Source organism: Colletes latitarsis, unplaced genomic scaffold (assembly GCF_051014445.1).
Source record: "Colletes latitarsis isolate SP2378_abdomen unplaced genomic scaffold, iyColLati1 scaffold0027, whole genome shotgun sequence".
NCBI classification, from domain to species: Eukaryota; Metazoa; Arthropoda; class Insecta; order Hymenoptera; family Colletidae; genus Colletes; species Colletes latitarsis.
The window spans coordinates 238,352-258,768 of NW_027488377.1; the positions used below are offsets into that span (position 1 = coordinate 238,352).

General features: G+C 45.7%; 1 protein-coding gene across 1 annotated transcript in view; it reads right to left on the minus strand.

Annotated features, from left to right (window-relative positions):
• Positions 1-20,417, minus strand: part of LOC143350733 (uncharacterized) — a 55,812-nt gene that overhangs the window by 21,317 nt on the left and 14,078 nt on the right. Inside the window, 3 exon segments of the mRNA XM_076782743.1 lie at positions 262-1,003; positions 1,006-1,342; positions 9,812-10,194. Of these exon segments, the coding sequence (XP_076638858.1) occupies positions 262-1,003; positions 1,006-1,342; positions 9,812-10,194 (1,462 nt within the window).

Here is a 20,417-nt window from a genome sequence, read left to right on the forward strand (position 1 = left end):
TCAGTATCCGTTTTCTCCAGGATGCATTCCAGATCGGCATACACGATAAACGGAACACGCTCTTTCCTGTTGTAGTTGCTGAAGCTGAGCCACTTACTGCAATCATCATTTGGCAATATGATTGCACAATCGTTCATCTTCTCACAATCCATGGTGTGAGCTTCCAGCTTCTCATTCGAACTAAAGTAGTGTAAGCATCTGCAATAAGAGGCATAATTTTTATCTAACATAAAATATTTAAAAGATTTATTATATACATACCTATCACAAAAGTATTTCCTGCCATTATGTTTACTCAATTGTGTGCATACGAGGCGAGATAAGTTCTTAATCCATGTGAAATGTCCCACGTCGTTTGCTCCTTCTAAATACAACAAATTGACATGTCTTTCCATCTTCTTATCGGTGACTCGTATTGGTAACACCTTCTTATTCTCAATGGTATAGACATTGATGGAGATGTTGTTGATATGTTCAAACTTTTTAATTTGGTTCAATGTCATTGGAAATTCAATATCCTGGATATTCAACACTGTTGTATAATGAGGATATGACGATGCGAGAGATACGTGACTTTCGGCTGGATACAGAGCGGCCACCACCGACCACGCAAAACATGCATTGTCCGTCGAGCATACATTGATTACTGCTTTCTTTAGTCGTACCTCTCGCGGTAATTGTATGGCACATCCTGCATGCATTGGCATATATTTATTTACATTAACAATTAAATTCAGTATCCGCGACAGCGCCCACCCACTATCGCGTTCCTGAAATTCGTCTAAGGATGCTAGAATGGGTTCGATGACACGTAAATCATACCATTCGCGTAGGTCAGACAAGCGAAAAAGTTCACAATTTTTCGTGTTAACACTTTTGTTTGCACATTTGTTACCAGCAACAAATTCACCATTAAGTATAGTATTTATTTTTACACTATCATGTTTCAGCACAATGTTTCGCACATGATCGACTACAATATCCCTCGCATCTTCGAGGGATATTGTGATTCTATGTGGTTAGAATTTATCACTGCACCGGTCAATATACGGTTAACGAAAGCCGTAACAATTTCACGCCATCTGAGTCTTGCACTATGTCCAGCACCCGCATGTACAAATCGATTGCGTGTCGAATCTTTTAGACTTTCTAATCTAGCGATACGAGCAATCAATGATTGTTTTTCACCGATTGAGAGTCGCAGTCTCTTGATTCGGCTTCGTTCCACCAACGAATCGAGATAATCGCCAAATCGATGTTCCCATAAATTGTATTCTTCCATCGACCTTAATTGAGCGGCTTGCTCGTACAGCTCCTGCTCTTGATGATCCATACTGTCGTCCTTTGTGTTAATGTGTATAGTGATGCATACGATATATTACAAAAAATCACTGTTCCCGATGATGCTTTCGGTGATGCTCGCGATATATTACAGAAATCTGTGTCCGCGAATGCGCTGTTATAGGTTTTGCAGAGGTTGTGTTTTTTGCGCGTGTTCATCCACAAATGTATTGTATACGTTTTTTGCACATGTTCAGTGTAATCTAAAACACCTTGCAAAACAGTTGCGCTTTTCGCAGAAGAACATGTAACATAAAATAGTAAGAAGGGGGAACAACGTGTACGTAAATATGGTTGGGGTTCAATAACTCGCACAATTCATGGATCGAACACGAGTTGCAACGCGTTGCAAATTCCGACGTGTATCTAGTTGAAAAAGTATTGCGTAAGAAGGGGAACAACGTGTACGTAAAATGGTTGGGGCTCAATAACTCGCACAATTCGTGGATCCACAAAAGTAATGTTTTGTAACATAATTATTCATTGCTTTAATAAATATATCATATTTTTAAATCATCAAAACATGGTATCTAATTTCTTTCCCATGGTAAGGGTCTCCATATATATATGTTACAGAATTCTTTGCCTGTGAGTGCAATGTATACGTTTGCAGAAGTTGCGTTTTTGCACGTGTTCAGTGTAATCTAAAACGTCTTGCAAAAAAAAAAAAAAACGTTGCGCTCTTCGCAAAAGAAGAACATGCGACATAAAATAAGAATATGAATAGCGTGTACGTAAAATGATTAGGATCCCAATAGCTCGCACAATTCGTGTGTAATGTTATACGCTTTGCAGAAGTTGCATGTTTAGACATGTTCAAGGTAATCTAAAAAACAATTTTTGCAAAAAGTTGCACTTTTCACAGAAGAAGAACACGTGATATAAAAAATTCCTCCTTCCCCACAAATGATCTATGTCGCGAAGAATATTATTTGTTTGCATCATCCTGCGAATGTAATGTTATACGCTTTGCAGAAGTTGCATGTTTAGACGTGTTCAAGGTAATCTAAAAGACATTTTTGCAAAAGCTGCACTTTTCGCAGAAGAAGAACATGTGATATAAAAAATTCCTTCCCCCACTACGCGCCACCCGCTTCCCTGAAATTCGTCCCCCCACTACGCGCCACCCGCTTCCCTGATACATATGATGCAACGTTGCATTTAAGTGCTGCACAATATTCACACTCGTTTGATAGTATCGTCGTGAAACATTATCTATTGAATTCTACGTTCAAATTTTTTCTGAAAAAATGAATTATTGCATTCCTTGCGATACAGCATGCACAAGTAATCAGTAAGTATTATTATCACCATCTTTTCTTATCCATTTTTTCTTATTGTTATTACTTATTGTCATTACTTACCTTTTATTCTTTATTTACTTTTCTACATGTAACAGTAGCAAGAAACAGCATTCAACGCCTCATATACTGGGAAGGAGGTTTGCCCTCACATCCACAGCATACAAGTATTTGGATATTGCAATCGGTGTAGGACCTGTATCCGCCGTGGAAATTATACTTGGCGATACTCGAGGAAATAAATTGTTGCTGTCTTACTCAACATGGATGGTGTTTATTCAGAAACGCGAGGACATCAAACAACATGTGCTATCAGCGCCTTCTCCAACATCGTTATCAATTTGTGATTTGGTGCTTACGGTTGTTGCAATGCGTGATATGAACATTGTACAAGTGAAATTGCATGATGCTTGCATGTATATGAAACCGACAACTCTATTGTTTTTATTCGAACTGGAACAGTGCATCGAGCATGCATATTCGTGGCTATGCCAAAATGCGCACTATGTTGGTGAGAAATACCAAGAATTTACAAATATTTTAAAACGCAATAGTATTATGCGTAAACGTGATGCAGACAAAATCCTTCGTGAATATTACGACAAAAATTCGCCTGTAGATTGCGAGCTGTTGGCATATGCGCTGGATAACATTTTATATGATGCTATTAATAATTAAAAATAAAAACTGTATCTAATTTTTGTGGAATAAAATTTCGAAATAGTCAAAAGACGTCTAATTTCTTTCCCCACCTCCTCTTTATCGACCTCTGATTATTACCTTTGATAATTACCACTTCTTTTTACCAGATGCATCTCTTTTATCCCCCCTTCCCTTTCTATCGATACCAGGCAATTACCCTCTTCCATTTTCTAACCTCCGCTAATTACCAGCCGCTAATGTCAATTATCGATCGTTGATACTAATTACCGACCATAAATACTATTTACCAACCGTAGATACTAATTATCGACCGTAGATACCAATTATCGACTGTCGGTAATAGTTACCGACCTCCCAATCCGACTGCTCCCCCCCCCCCCACGGACCCACCACGGGCCCCCCACTCCGGCGCACAGGCCCCCTCCCCCACCCTCCCTCACCCTCATCTCCCCCCTCCCCGCACCCCTCTCAGAGCCCCCTGTCCAGAACTCCCCTTTCTCACCTACTTGCTTGCTTACTAGCTTACTGCTAGCTTACTGGCATACTGCTTTGTTACTAGCCAGCGGCTTGCTATCTAGCTTAATGCTTGCTTACTTGCTTGCTGCTTGCTTTCTAGCTTACAGCTCGCTTACTATCTCACTGCTCGCTTACTAGCACACTGCTTGCCATCGCTCTTACTGCTCGCTTACTAGCTCACTGCTTGCTATCGAACATACCGCATGCTTTCCAGCATACTGCTTCTGTACTAGCTTCAGCTTGCTTACTAGCTTACTGCTTGCTTACTAGCTTGCTCTTTGCTTTCCAGCTTACTGCTTGCTTACTAGCTGCCTCCTCGTTTAGTAGCTGAGTAATTTCTTGCTAGCTCCCTGCTTGCCTACTAGCTTAATGCTTCCTTACTAGCTCCCTGCTCGCTTACTAGCCCACTGCTAGCTTACAAGATTAATGCTTGCCACTAGTTTGCTGCTCGCTCAATACCTAACTACTTTCTTACTAGCCTGCTGCTAGCTTACTTGCTTACTGCTTGCTTAATATCTTCCGTCTCACTTACTAGCTCACTGCTTGCATACTAGCTTACTGCTTGCATACAAGCTAATTGCATTCGCGCCAGCTTACTGCTTGCTTTCTAGCTTCCAGGTTGCTTACTAGCTTACTGCTTTCTTACTAGCTAGCAGCTTTCTGACTAGCCTGCTGCTTGCTTACAAGCTGACTGTTTGCTTAGTAGCTTACTGGTTGCTTACTAGCTCCCTGCTCGCTTACTAGATTACCGCTTGCTTAGTAGCATACTGCTTCCTTACCAGCTTCCTCCTCGTATACTAGCTCAGTGCTTGCTTACTAGCTAACTGCAAACCTACCAGCCCACTGAAGGCATACTAGCTCGCTGCTTTCAGACTAGCTAACCGCTTTCTTACTACCCTCCTGCTTCCTTCATTACTTACTGCTTCCTTACTAGCTAACTGCATCCTTACCAGCGAGCTGCTTGCTTAGTAGCAAACTTGTTTCTTCCTAGCTAACTGCTTGCTTTCTAGCATCCTGCCTCCATTCTAGCTTCCTGCTCCCTAACTATCTCACTGCTTGCTTTCTAACTTACAGCTTCCTTACTAGCTATCTGCTTCCTGACCAGCTTACTGCTTGTTCACGTGCTTACTGCTTGCTTACTCCCTTGTTGGTTGCCTTCAAGCTTACTGCTTGCTCTCTAGCTTACTACTTGCTTACTAGCATACTGCTGCGTTGCTAGCTCACTGCTTACCTACTAGCTTACTGCTTGCTTACATGCTTACAGCTAGCTTACACGCTTACTGATTCCTTACTAGCTTCATGCCTACTTACTATCTCACTCCTTGCTTACTAGATTGCAGCTTGCTTACTAGCTTCCTGCTTGCTTACTAGCTAACTGCTAGTTGACTAGCTTATTGGTTGCTTACTAGCATACTGCTTCCTTACTTGCTTCCTCCTCGCTTACTAGCTTACTGGTTGCATACCAGCTTTTTTTTTCGTGGGGAAAATATCCGTAAGTCTCCCTTCCACCTCTTTGTGGCGAGGCGGAAGGGGTGTGTGGGATTCCCCGCGCCCATGGAATGACGGGCGCGGGACCTACCCACTAAAAACCCCACGGTGACTCTTCCGCACGTTTTGGGAGGATACCGGGAATCGCTCGAAGCATACTTCCGGTATCCTCCCCGTGCCTGCGCTGTGCGCCCATCCACGGGGGGACAAAAGGGTCCCCCCGGCTGTCACGCTATCTCATGGCGGCAGGACGAGGTCACTCCGCCCTACCGCCATCCGTCCCGGGGCCGCGTTTAGTGGCGGCTGCGGCCCCGTTTCTACTCCTCGGCGGCCGGGAGCTCATGGCCGCTCCAGGCCACCGAGGGTGCCTCCCCGTGTCCCCCATCCGTGACCCACCCGGTCCGACCCTTCGCCGCCTGACGGGAGGAGGTTCCCCTCAGGGCCCCCCTCCTAGCCAGGGTCATCCGCCGCGCAAAGGCTGCCTCCCGCGACGCCCTCGCGCCACCATACGAGCGCGAGCCTCAGCGCGCTGCTGACGCTCGCGCTCCCTTCCCGCGGCCTCCTTCTGCAGCATTACGATCTTGCAGAAGGAGGTCACGGCCCACCACTTCCTCACGCTGCCGAGCATGGCGCACTAGCATACTACTTGCTCACTAGCTAACTGCTCTCTTACCAGCTTACTGCATGCTTACCAGCTTACTTGTTGCTTACGAGCTTACAACTTGTTTACTATCATGCTGCTTCCTTACTAGCTTCCTGCTCGCTTACTAGCTCACTGCTTGCTTACTAGCGTACTGCTAGCTTAATCGTTTACTGCTTGCTTACTAGCCTGCAACTAGCTTACTAGCATACTGCTTCCTTACTAGCTTCCTGCTCGCTTACTAGCTCACTGCTTGCTTACTGGATAACTGGATACTTACTAGTCTACTGCTTGCTCACTAGCATATTGCTTCCTTACTAGCTTCCCGCTCGTTTACTAGCTCACTGCTTGCTTACTAGCATACTGCTTTCCTACTAGCTAACTGCTTTCTTACTAGCCTGCTGCTAGCTTAATAGCTTACTTGTAGCTTACTAGTGTAGGAAATGAAATTAAAATAGAATAAATGATGTTAAGTTTATTTGAACATGAAATAAAATAAAGGTTGTAAAAAATATAACTCGCTACGTCTTAACTCGCTCGTGTGGACTCTTCGACAGTTCGCTCGACTCTGCCCTTTTTTGTGCGTCTTCTAAACGAATGACGCCACCCGCAACATTGACGGCATCGGCATCGATACCATTGCATAAACAATCATTCGGCTCCAAGCATTCGTCGCTTATTCATACCACTCGTGACTCACACATACCATACACACACACACACCACATTCGGCCATCCTGCAGAGATATCTGCCCTCAGATATCAGATGTATTCTCACTATCCGTCAATGCATCTTCTAAGTCCTCAATCCACGATTTCAAGTATTCTGAAGTTGTCGATGTTTGTCGTGGCCCCTCGTGCTCACCTACTTTCTCTACCAAATACCGATCATTGCGCAGTACACGGGTAATTTGATACGGGCCTAAATATTTATGCGCAAACTTTAAACCTGGTCCTGATTGTGTCCTTTTGATAGCGACCAAATCTCCTTCGTGATAGTGATGAGCCTCTTTACGATTCCGGTTAAAACTACGCCGATTCTTCTGTTGGATTTTCAAAATGTTGTTTTTTACTTGCCGTCTCAATTCGTCTCGATTTTCTTGAAATAGTTCGTTCCACTCGTTGCTTATTATTTCTCGGACCGCGGGATTGTTCTTCAACCTCATATCAGTCCCGAATAGAATCTTAAAAGGTGTATTGCCGATACTGCGGTGAGGAGTTGCATTCAGGTAGTTTTGGCATACGTCTAGGTACCTGTGCCACTCATTAGGTTTTGGTGCGGCCAACTTAGTTAACACAGGAATGATTGTCCTGTTCACCCTTTCTACCTGTCCATTCGCTTTTGGTACCCCCGTTGTAATAAGGCCAGCTTCAATATTTTCTTCTCTGCAGTACTCTTGAAACTCTGCCGAAGTAAATGCAGTTCCACGGTCCGAAATAATCTTTCGGGGATTGCCAAAAATTTTCGCTTGTTTTTTCAAGTGGTTGACGACCTCTCCAGTACCGGTAGATTTTGTAGCATAGAGCCACACAAATTTAGAAAATCCATCTATCACTACGAATATGTGTTTGTAATTCTTCCGAGTTGACGGAAGCGGTCCTAAGTGATCAATGTGGTATACATCTAACGGAACGTCTCCTTTGTCGATAGGGTATAATAGTCCGTCTCGTTTTCCAGATTTTCGTTCAGCTAACATACACGCAATGCAATTCTGAATCACTTTTTCCTCTTTAGATCTTAGACCTTTGAACCAATAATCTTTTCTAACAAGGGTCTCGGTTTCTCATGCAACTGTCTTATTATTTGACACTGCATAGCACGCGGCACTACTATGCGAACATCGTCGGCAATTACCTTAAACAAAAGTCCGTTTCTTATTACGTAGTCGCCATCATTATTTTGTACACTATTCACAGAATCCATCATTTCCGATAACTCTTTGTCCGCACATTGCGCTTTTCGCAATCTCACGAGCACACTCGTCTCACACTCACTGATAAGCATACACACCGGAATAGGCTTTCGACTTAGCGCATCGACATGTCGCATATTGCTTCCTGAGCGATGTTCAATAATATAATTGAACTTCTCTAACAATAATGCCCACCTTGCAACTCGAACACATAAGTCTCTTTTTTTCATAGTGAGAGTAAACGCACGACAATCGGTTATTATTCTAAACGGTATTCCTAAAAGATAAACTCTAAACTTATGTAACGCTTTAACTATAGCTAATATCTCCAATTCATAACTAATGTATCGCGATTCTGCCTCTGATGTTTTCCAGCTCGCATAATATGTTGGATGGTAACGTTGAACGACATCGTCTCTCTGTAACAGGATGGCACCGAGTCCGACGCTCGACGCATCCGTATGGAGTTCTGTTTCCGCACCTACGCGGTATAATTTTAAAACCGGCTCACTGCTCTATGCAATTTTCAATTGTTTAAACGCTAGCATATGTTTTTCATTTAGTTCAAAATTTACGTCTTTTTTCAACAAGTTCGTCAAGGGTTGGGCTATTGTTGAATATTGTGGAATAAATTTGCGAAAATACCCGGTTAATCCTAAGAAGCTCTGTACGTCTCTAACATTTTTTACTAATGGAAAATTCATAACAGCTAATGTCTTACGCTTCGACGGACGTACGTGACCATCCTCAATTATGTGACCTAGATATTCTATGCTACGTTGAAGAAAACGACATTTCTTCCAATTCACTCGCAATCCATAATCACTTGCAATACACAATATCTCACGCAATCTTGATACGGCTTCATTTTCGTCATTCGCAGGAATAATTAAATCATCTATATATGTCAAAACAACACTTGTCTGAATCGGGTTACGAAATATATTATTGATATATTTTTGAAAGATAGCTGGAGAGTTGCAGAGACCAAATGGGGTTCTTAAAAATTCAAAATGCCCATCAGGTACTATAAATGCAGTGAATTTACAACTATTTTCCTCAATCGGGACGTGAAAAAAACCATCTTTTAAATCGAGAGTACTAAATATCGTCGCGCCCTGTAAACGATCCAGCTGATCTTCTATCAACGGAAGCGGATAGCGATCTTTACATACTTTCTTATTAAGTAATCTATAATCTATACACAAACGCATTCCATTATCTTTCTTTTTTACCAGTACAATCGGACTGGCATATTCCGATGTACTTTCTCGCACTATTCCTTGTTGCATCCATTCATCTAACTGTTTATTAACTATTTCTCTTTGCACTGGCGCTAATCTACGTGGAGGTTGATATATAGATATATCATCTTTCAATACAATGTTCATTTTAATGTTAGACTTTTTAATAGTTTTAGGCTCATAATTACTTAATATATCTTCTATTTCTTGTTTAACGGTATCATTTTTAATATGCTGCAAATCTATTAAAGAATTAGTTACATTGTTCTCGGACTCATCGAAAGTATCTATGCAAAATATTTCTGGTACATCATAAGAATTCGTTACCCTGTTATCGCGTTTTGAAACCTCAACACTCTTACCGTCTAACGTCAATTTAGCCTCTTGCAACAATTCCAAGCCAATCAAAAAATTATGTCTCAAATATTCATCCGGTACCACGTGAATTAAGAATCGGAAAATATTTGTATCGATTTGTACGTTCCCATAAAAACTGCCTAAAGTAGTGACCTTACTTAAACCGAATCCTTTACAAGATATTTCTGTACCGTGTAAAGTTGGGCATCCTAACCTAATATATTGTTCGGCCTTCATTAAATGTAAATCGCTACCCATATCTATAAACGCTACTATCTGCTTACCTAGTAATGTAACAGGCTTGTATACTTTATTGTCCTGAACGGCCACTGCCGTATACTCGTTTACCTGCTTGTCCTGCCCCTTCTTACAATCCATGGCTCTGTGTCCCAAGTCTCGGCAAGCGAAACATCTTGGCCCTTTGCTTTCAACAAGACAGTCTACAACTCGATGGTTCCTCTCACAGCAATTAGAGCATCGTAATTGGTTATTCGGCACTTCTTTAACGTCTTGCTTTATTGTCTTCACTGGTGACCACTTGCTTTTCTTTGGCTTGATCGCTGGGTTGAACGGCAACGATCTTCCTTGCAAGGAAATCCTATCGAATGCTGCTAACAGTTCCCCCTTAGTTGCTATCTTCTGCACTCGCGCCAGATCCCTTAATCCTCGATCAGGTATTCCTTCTATAATGTACTCTATGATTTCTGCGTCACTGCTAGGTACGCGGTATCCTAAAATCACTTTTTGATGTACATATTCGCTGAACGTTTCTTCTTTCCTCCAAACACGCGCCTCAAAACGTCGTCTCATCTCAAGAACGCTTCCAGGATGGTAAAACATTTCCTGTAGATTCCCCAGTAATTCTTCTACTGACATTGCAATATGTTCAGGTTTCGAATGTAACCACTCAAGTGCATTACCCTTCATTCGCGATCCCATCAACAGTTTAGCCATATCATCCGTCAGTTGATACGTCATTTTCAATGTTTGAACTTGACGCTCCCACGTGACGAATGTATTGCTACTTCCATCAAAATAACTTAATAAATCCGCAATGGCAGAGATATTTACCGGTGGTGGTCGTCTTTGCCCCGTCGGTACGCTTGTTGATTCCCCTGCCTCACCTCTGTCGAGATTAAGCCTCTGCATTTCTCGAAGTAATGCAATTTGTTGGCGAGCTAAATCAAGCTACCGCTCTACTAGTTGCTTCTCTCTTTGCGCAAGTTCCATTTCTCGCCGCATCTGTACCATATCGTATGCGCATCCCGAACTATTGTCACTCGCAGTTTCTTCGACCACGCTGCTTGTACATACTTTTAACCATTCGCCGGTCGGATCGGCTTCATGCAGCCGCTGAATCAATTCCGCTTTCAAACCAGATATTGAAAGTCCCTTCTCTCATAATTTTTCTTTCAATTCTGCGATGCAGAAATCACTTGCATCCCTCCTTACTGAAGCCATTTTATTGACCACCACAACTATGAATCGTGACTTTCAACACTAGTCCTCGCAGTACACACTCTACACTTTCACCTCAACCCTTTTAAGTAAACTCTGTTCTCACAATACTTTACTGTCCACACTAAACGTTCTGCTACGACTCGGTTTAAATTCTGATCGCGGACGTGCCCCCAATTTTGTAGGAAATGAAATTAAAATAGAATAAAAGATGTCAAGTTTATTTCAACATGAAATAAAATAAAGGTGGTAAAAAATATAACTCGCTACGTCTTAAATCGCTCGTGTGGACACTTCGACGGTTCGCTCGACTCTGCCCTTTTCTCCCAGGGCCGGCCACATGCATCTTCTAAACGAATGACGCCACCCGCAACATTGACGGCATCGGCATCGATACCCTTGCATAAACAATCATTCGGCTCCAAGCATCCGTCGCTTACTCATACCACCCATGATTCACACATACCATACACACACACACACCACACTAGCTTACTGCTTGCTTACTAGCTTACTGCTTGCTTACTAGCCTCCAACCTGCTTTCTAGCTTCGTATTTCCTTACTAACTTCCGGCTTGTCTTCTAGCTTACTGCATGCTTACTAGCTTACTGCTAGCTTACTCGCTTCCTGCTTGCATGCTAGCTTGCTGCTTGCTTCTTGCTGACAAGCATACTGCTTTCTTACTAGCCAATTCTTTTCTTACTGGCTTCCTGCTTGCTTAATATCTTGTTGGCTACTAGCTTACTGCTTGCTTACAAGCTACCCGCGTTCTTACTAGCCTGCTCCTCGCTTAATAGCTTGCTGCTTGCTAACTAGCCTACCGGTTAATTACTAGCCTACTGCTTGCTTTCTAGCATACTGCTTCCTTACTAGCTTGTTGCCTGCTTTGTAGCAATCTGCTTCCCTACTAGCATACTGCTTTCCTACTAGCTGACTGCTTTCTGTCTAGGCCGTAGGTTGCTTACTACCATACAGCTTGCTTACTAGCTTACTTGTTGCTTACTAGCATACTGCTTCCCTACTAGCGCCATGCACGCTTACTAGATCTCTACTTGCTTACTAGCTTACTACTTGCTTACTAGCATACTGCATCCATACTAGCTTCCCTCTCGCTTACTAGCACGCTGCTTGCTTACTGGTTTACTGCTTGCTTTGTATCTTACTGCTTCTTTACTAGCATAATGCTTTCTTACTAGCTCACTGCATGCTGACTAACTTACTGCTTGCTTAGTATATTACTGCATGCTAACTAGCGTACAGCTTCCTTACTGGATTCCCACTCGCTTACTAGTTCATCGCTTGCTCCCTAGCTTGCCTGGTAGCTTACTATCTTGTTGCCCGCTTTGTAGCTATCTGCTTCCTTACTAGCATACTGCTTTCCTTCTAGTTAACTGCTTTCTGTCTAGCCCGATGCTTGCTTACTACCATACAGCATGCTTACTAGCTTACTTGTTGCTTACTAGCTTACTGCACTCTTTCTAGCTACCTCCTCGCTTACTAGCTCACAGCTTGCTTACTAGCTTACTGCGAACTTACACGCTTACTGCATGATTACTAGCCTGTTGCCTGCTTGCTAGCTTACCGCTTGCTTTCTAGCCTACTGCTTGCTACCTAGCTAACTGCTTGTTTACTATTATACTGCTTGCTTGCTAGCTTGCTGCATGCGTTCTAGCTGACAGCCTGCTTTCTAGCTTACTGCTTGCTTACTAGCATACTGCTTGCTTACAAGCAAACAGCATCCGTACTAGCTCCATGCTCGCTTATTAGCTTACTGCTTGCTTTGTTGCTTACAGCTTGCTTTCTAGCTCACTGCTTCCTTACCAGCTTCCTGCTTGCTTACTAGCACACTCCATGCTTACTAGATTACTACATGCTTACTAGCTTACTGCACTCTTTCTAGCTACCTCCTCGCTTACTAGCTCACAGCTTGCTTACTAGCTTACTGCGAACTTACACGCTTACTGCATGATTACTAGCCTGTTGCCTGCTTGCTAGCTTACCGCTTGCTTTCTAGCCTACTGCTTGCTACCTAGCTAACTGCTTGTTTACTAGTATACTGCTTGCTTTCTAGCTTGCTGCTGGCTTTCTAGCTTACTGCTTGCTTACTAGCATACTGCTATGTTCTTAGCATACTGCTTGCTTAGTAGCTAACAACTTTCTTACCAGCTAACTGCTTGCTTACCAGCTTACTGCTTGCTTAATACCTAACTGCTTGTTTACTACCTTCATGCTCGCTTACAAGCATACTGCTTCCTTACTATCTCCCTTCGCGCTTACCAGCTCACTGCTTTCTTACTAGCTTACTGCTTGCATACTAGCATTCTGCTACCTTACTAGCTTCGTGCCAGCTTACTAGCGCACTTCTTGCTTACCAGCTTACTACTTGCTTACTTGCTAATTGCTTTCGTTCCAGCTGACTGCTTGCTGACTAGCATACTGCTTCCTTACTAGGTTCCTCCTCGCTTACTACCTCACTGCTAGCTCACTAGTTTGCTGTTTTCTTACTTGCCTACTACTTCCTTACGGGCTAACTGGTTTCTTACACGCTTACTGCTTGCTTACAAGCTTACTGTTTGCTTACTTGCTTACTGCTTGGTTACCAGTTTACTGCGTGCTCGATAGCTAACTGCTATCTTGCTATCCTGCTGCTTGCTTACTAGCTTACTTCTTGCTTACTATCATAATGCTTCCATACGTGCTCCCTGCTGGCTTAATAACTCACTGCTTGCATACTAGCTTACTGCTTCCTTACTAGCATACTGCTTTCCAACTAGCCGACTGCTTTCTGACTAGCCTGATGCTTGCTTACTACCTTACTGGTTGCTTACTAGCTTACTGCTTTCATACTAGCATACTGCTTCCTTACGAGCTCCCTGCTTGCTTACTAGCCTACTGCTTTGTTTGTAACCTACTGCTTTGTTACTAGCTTACTGCTTGCTTAACAGCTAAATGCTTTCTTACTAGCCTGCTGCATGCTTTCTAGCTTACTTCTTGCTTACTAGATTGCTGGTTGCTTACTAGCTTACTACATGCTTACTATCATACTGCTTCCTTACTACCATACTGCTTTTTTTTTTTTTTTTTTTGTCGTGGGGAAAATCTTCGAAAGACTCCCTCCCACCTCTTTGGCGAGAGGCGGGAGGGATGTGTGGGATTCCCCGCGCCCGTAGAATGACAGGCGCGGTACCTACCCACTAAAAACCCCACGGTGACCCTTCCGCACGATTTGGGAGGATACCGGGTATCGCTCGAAGCATTCCTCCGGTATCCTCCCCGTGCCCGCGCTTTGCGCCCATCCCCGGGGGGGACAAACGGTCCCCCCGGTAGACACTCTGTCTCATAGCGGCAGGACGGGGCCACTCCATCCCGCCGCGATCCGTCCCGGGGCCGCATTTAGTGGCGGGCCGCGAGCCCCAACTCGCAACCGCCTGCGACCCCGTTTCTACCCCTCGGCGGCCGGGAGATCATGGCCGCTCCAGGCCACCGAGGGTGCCTCCCCGTGGGCCGAACCCACCCGGTCCGACCCATCGCCGCCTGGCGGGAGGAGGCTCCCCTCAGCGCCCCCCTCCCAGCCAGGGTCATCCGCCGCGCAAAAGCCGCCGCCCGCGACGCCTGGCGCCCGCCAGCATACGAGCGCGAGCCTCAGCGCGCCGCTGAAGCTCGCGCTCCCTTCCCGCGGCGTCCTTCTGCAGCATCACGGTCTCGCAGAAGGAGGCCACGGCCCTCCACTTCCTCTCGCTGCCGAGCATGGCGCCCACCACACCCAGCAGCGAGACTTCCCGCCCTCTGACGCCGACCAGGACACGGCGCTCCCCCTCCCACGCTGGGCATACCTGGAGGGTATGATCAGCCGTGTCCTGCTCGGCGTCACAATGGCAGCAACGCGCGGTCGGCTCCTTCCCTATCCGGCACAGGTATCTTCCGAAGCTACCATGCCCGGAAAATACCTGTGCCATCCGGTAAGTAAGGCTTCCATGGCCTCTGTCCAGCCACTCACACAGCAGTGGCCGAACAGCCCCGACTGTCCGGTGCCCCGCAGTTGGCAGGGCCAACCGCTCCTGCCACGCAAGCGCCACGAACTGCCGGGCCTGGCGCTTCAAATCGCCCCAAGCAGGTTCCTGCTCTCCCGGGACCGCCCCCACTCCCGCGCGACGGTCGACACGATGACGATACATCATCGCGTGCGACCGCGCGAGGAGATCCATGGGCGGCATCCCCGCAAGAACCGTCGCCGCCTCATGCGACACGGTCCGGTAGCCGCGGACGACCCTCAGCGCCATCCGCCTCTGCACCCGACGCAGCATCGTCATGCTGCGGCGGGAGGCCGCCAGGTCGTCCGCCCAGACGGGGGCCCCGTATAGGGCCACCGACTGAACCATTGCCACATAGAGGCGGCGAACTCGTCCCGCCGGGCCCCCCAGGTTGGGGAGGATCCGGCCTAAAGCCGAGACCATCCTCTCCAACCGGGGAACCAGGCAGCGGAAATGCTCCTAGAAGCGCCAGTGGCTATCGAGGATCAGCCCCAGATACCTCATCCGGGGCTTCACCTCGATATCAGCCCCACCCACCCGGATCAGAGGGGGTGGCGGATCCTGCCGAGGTGAATGGAACGCTATCACCTCGGTCTTATGGACCGCCACCGTCATCCCCATCCCCCTGATCCGGTCGACGACGCGTTGCGCCCCCTCCTCGGCGAGGCGCTTGGCCCTCCCCCACTGAGCCCCGACGGCCAGCACCAGTGTGTCATCTGCGTAACACACGGCACTGACGCCGTCGGGGAGGTCGGCCCGCAACACCGCGTCGTACGCGATGTTCCACAGGAGTGGCCCTAGGACCGACCCCTGCGGAACCCCGCAGTAGACCTCCCTCCGCATATCACCATCCCGGCCCGAATACTCGATCCACCTGCCGCGGAGATAATCCCCGACGACTGCCCTGAGACACAGGGGTACCCGATGATATTCGAGCCCCCTCCGTATCTCCTCCCAGGGAAGGGTGTTAAACGCGTTGGGAATATCCAGCGATACCGCCAACGCCACCCCTCCCCGGGTGACGGCCGACTCCGAGAGGACCCTGACCCGACTGATCGCGTCGACCGTCGACCGGCCCCCCCGGAAACCGTACTGGCAGTCGACCAGGCCCGGAGCACCCCGCGACAGGTGCTCGACGAGGCGGGCAGCAATCACTCGCTCGAAGATCTTGCCCACCTCGTCGAGGAGACAGATGGGCCGGTATGCGGATGGAGACTCCGCGGGCCGACCCTCCTTCCGGAGGAGGATCATCCTCGCCACCTTCCAACTGGGGGGGAATCGCCCGTCCCTCAGGCATCAGTTAAACAACCGCCTGAGGTCGGCCCCAAGGACGCCGTGGGTCACTACCATACTGCTTGCTTAATAGGTAACTGCTATTTTTCAAGCCTGATGATGGCTTTCTAGCGTTCTGCTTGCTTACCGGTTTTTTTGCCTGCTTTCTAGCTTACTGCTTGCTTACAAGCACATTGGTTCCTTACTAGCTAATTGCTTCCTTACTAGCCTGCTACTTGCTTACTAGCTTACATGTTCCTTACTAGCTTACTGCTTTTTCCCTAGCATACTGCTTTCTTAATTGATTCCTCCTCGCTTACTAGCTTACTGCTCGCTTACTGGCTCATTGCTCGCTTACTAGCTTACTGCTTGCTTACTAGCCTGCCGCTTGCTTACTAGCTCACCTGTTGCTCACTAGCTCACTCATTGCTTACTAGCAGACTGCTTCCATACTATCGCCCAGCTCGCATACTACCTCACTGCATGCTTAGTATCTTACTGCTTGTTTACTAGCTCACTGCTTGCTTACTAGCTTCCTGCTCGCTTACTAGCTTCCTGCTCGCTTACTAGCTTACTGCTTGCATACTAACTTACTGGTTCCTTAAAAGCTTACTGCTAGTTTACTTGCATTCTGCTCTCTTACTGGGTCCCTGCTCGCTTTTCAGCTTCCTGCTCGCTTACTAGCCTACTGCTGGCTTACTAGCCTGCTGCTTCCTTACAAGCTTCTGCTCGCTTACTAGCTCACTGCTTGCTTATTAACTTACTGTATGCTTACCAGCTTACAGCTTGATTACTAGCTTATTGCTGGCTTACATGCTCACTGCTAGCTAACTCGCTTACTGCACGCTCACTATCCTGCTGCTTGCTTACAATGTTACTGTTTGCTTACTATCGTACTGCTTGCTTACTATCTTAGTGCTTGCTTACAACATTCCTGCATTCTTCCTAACATACTGCATTCTTACTAACTTACCGCTCTCTTACCATACGAATGCTTACTAGCTTCCAGCTTGCTTACCAGCTTACTGCTTTGCTACAAACTTACTGCTTTGTTGCTAACTAAATGCTTCCTCACTAGCTCTTTGCTTGCTCTCTAACTTACTGCTTTCTTACGAGCTCAATGCTTGCTTACCAACTTACCGGTTGCTTACTAGCTTACTGCTTGCTTACTAGCATACTACTTTCTTACAATCTTCCTGCTCTCGTACTAGCTTACTGCTTGCTTAATACCTTCCTGCTTTCTTAGTAGGTAGTAGCTTTCTTACTAGCCTGCTGCTTGCTTCCTAGCCGGCTGCATGCTTACTAGCTTACCGTTTTCTCTCTAGCTTACTGCTTGCTTAGTAGGATACTACGTTCTTACTAGCTTCCTGCTCGCTTACTAGCTTACTACGAGCTACCTAGATAACTGTGTTCTTACCATCTTACTGCTTGCTAACAAGCGTACTGGCTGCTTACTATTTAACTGCTTGCTCAATAGTTAACTGCTGTCTTACTAGCTCACTGCCTGCTTACTAGCTTACTGCATGCTTACTAGCTTGCTGCTTGCTCACTAGCTTGCTGCTTACATTATAGCTTACTGCTTCTTTACTAGCTTTCTCCTCGCTTACTAGCTCACTGTTTACTTACTAGCTTACTGGCTGCTTAATAGCTTACTGCTAGCTTAATCGCTTAATGCTCGCTTACTACCTTGCTGCTTGCTTACAAGCTTGCTCCTTGCTTACTAGCGAACTGCCACCTTACTAACTAACTGCCTCCTTACTAGCCTGCTGCTTCCTTACTTGTAAAGTGCTTTGTTACTATCTTACAGCGTGCTCGCTAGCTTACTGCTTCCTTAGTTGCTTCTTGCTTGCTTACCAAGATACTGCTTTACTACAATCTTACTTCTTCCCTACTAACTAACTGCATTTTTACTAGCCTGTTGCTTGCTTACTAGCATACTGCTCTGATACCTACTTACAGCTTGCTTATTAGCATACTGCTTGCTTACTACCTAACTGCTTTCTGACAACACACCTGCTTTCTTCTTAAATTTCTGCTTTCTTACTAGCCAGCTGCCTGCTTACTAGCTCACTGCTTGCTTACCAGCCTGCTGCTTGCTCACGAGTATAATGCTTTCTTACTAGCCTGCTGCTTGCTTACTAGCTTACTGGTTGCTTACTAGATTACTGCTTGCTTACTGGTTGCTAACTATCCTACTGCCAGCTTACTCGCTTACTGCTTGCTTTCTCGCTTACTGTTTGCTTAGTACCTTACTGCCTCCGTACCAGCATACTGCATGCTTACTAGTTTACTGTTTGCTTACTAGCATACGGCTTCCTTGCTGGCATCCTGCTTGCCTACTAGCTTACTGCATGCATACTAGCTTACTGCATGCTTACTAGCTTGCGACTTGCTCAGTAACAAACTGCTTCCTTACCAGCCTATTGATTGCTTACTACCGTACAGGCTACTTACTTGCTCGCTGCTCGCTTACTGGCTCACTGCATACTTACTAGCTTCCTGATTGCTCACTGGCATGCTGCTTCCATACTAATGCCCTGCTCGTTTTGTAGCTCACTGCTTATTTACTAACTTACTGCTTGTATAGTAGCTTACTGCTCGCTTACTAGCTTGCTGCATGCTTTCTAGCATACTGCTTGCATACCTGCATACAGCTTTCATACTAGATAACTGCTTGCTTACTAGCATGCGGCTTTCATTCTAGCTTCCTGCTCGCTTAATAGCTCACAGCTTGCCTACGAGGTTACTGCTTGCTAACTAGCTTACTGCTTGCTTACTAGCTCACTGCTTGCCTTCCAGCTTACCGCTTGCTTACTAGCGTACAGCTTCCTTGCTAGCTTCCCCCTCGCTTACTAGCTCACTGCTTGCCTACTAACATACTGGTAGCATACTATCTTACTGCTTGCTTACTAGGTTAGTGCTTTCATACTGGCATACTGCTTCCATACTATCGCCCTGCTCGCATTCTAGCTCACTGCTTGCTTATTAGCTTACTATAAGCTTACTAGCATAGTGCTTCCATTCTAGCTTCCCCCTAGGTTACTAGCCCACTGCTTGCTTGCTAGTATACTGCTATCCTACTACATTCCTGCTTTCTTCCAAACTTACTGCCTTCATACTAACTTGCTGCTCCCTTATTTGCTGACTCCTCGCTTACTAGTTTAGTGCTTGCTTACTAGCTTACTACTTGGTTAATAGCTAACTGCTTTCTTAGCAGCATACTGCTTGCTTGCTAGATTACTGCTTTGTTACTAGTTCCCTGCTCGCTTACTAGCTCACTGCTAGCTTACTAGCACACGACTTGCTATCTAGGTTACTGCTTGCTTGCTGCCAAACTGCTTGCTTTATAACTAACTGCTTTCTGACTAGCCTTCTGCTTGCTTTTAAGCTTAATGCTAGCTTAATAGCTTGCTGCTTGCTTTCTAGCTTACTGCATGCATACTAGATTGTCGCTTGCTTTCTTGCTTACAGCTTGCTTTCTAGCAAACTGCTCTCCTACTAACTAGCAGCGTTCAGACTATCTTTCTGCTTGCTTACTAGCTTACTGTTTGCTTACTATCTTACTGCCTGCTTACTAGCTTACTATTCCGTAACTAGCTAACTGCTTTCTTACCAATTACAGCTTGCTTACTAGCGTACTGCTTCCTTACTAGCTTCCTCCTCGCTTACTAGCTAACTGCTTGCACACTAGGTTACAGCTTGCTTACTAGCTTACTGGTTACATACACGCTTACTGCATCATTACTAGCCTTCTACTTGCTTTCTACCTTAGTGCCTCCTTACCAGCTTCCTGCTTGCTTACTAGCTTACTACTTGCTTAATAGCTAACTGCTTTCTTAGCAGTATACTGTTTGCTTACTAGATTACTGCTTTGTTACTAGTTCCCTGCTCGCTTACTGGCGCACTGCATGCTTACTAGCGTGCACCATGCATACTAGCTTAGTTGTTTCTTACTAGCTTACTGCTTGCTTACTAGCATAATGCTTTCACACCAGCTTACTGCTTGCATACTAGCATACTGCTCCCTTACTATCTCCCAGCTCGCTTACTAGCTTAATGCTTGCTCACTACCTTACCGCTTCCTTACTACCATACTGCCTGCTCAATAGCTAACTGCTTTCTTAAAATCCTGCTGGTTGCTTTCTAGCTTACTGCTTGCTTGCTAGCTTACTGCTTGCTTACTAGCTTACTT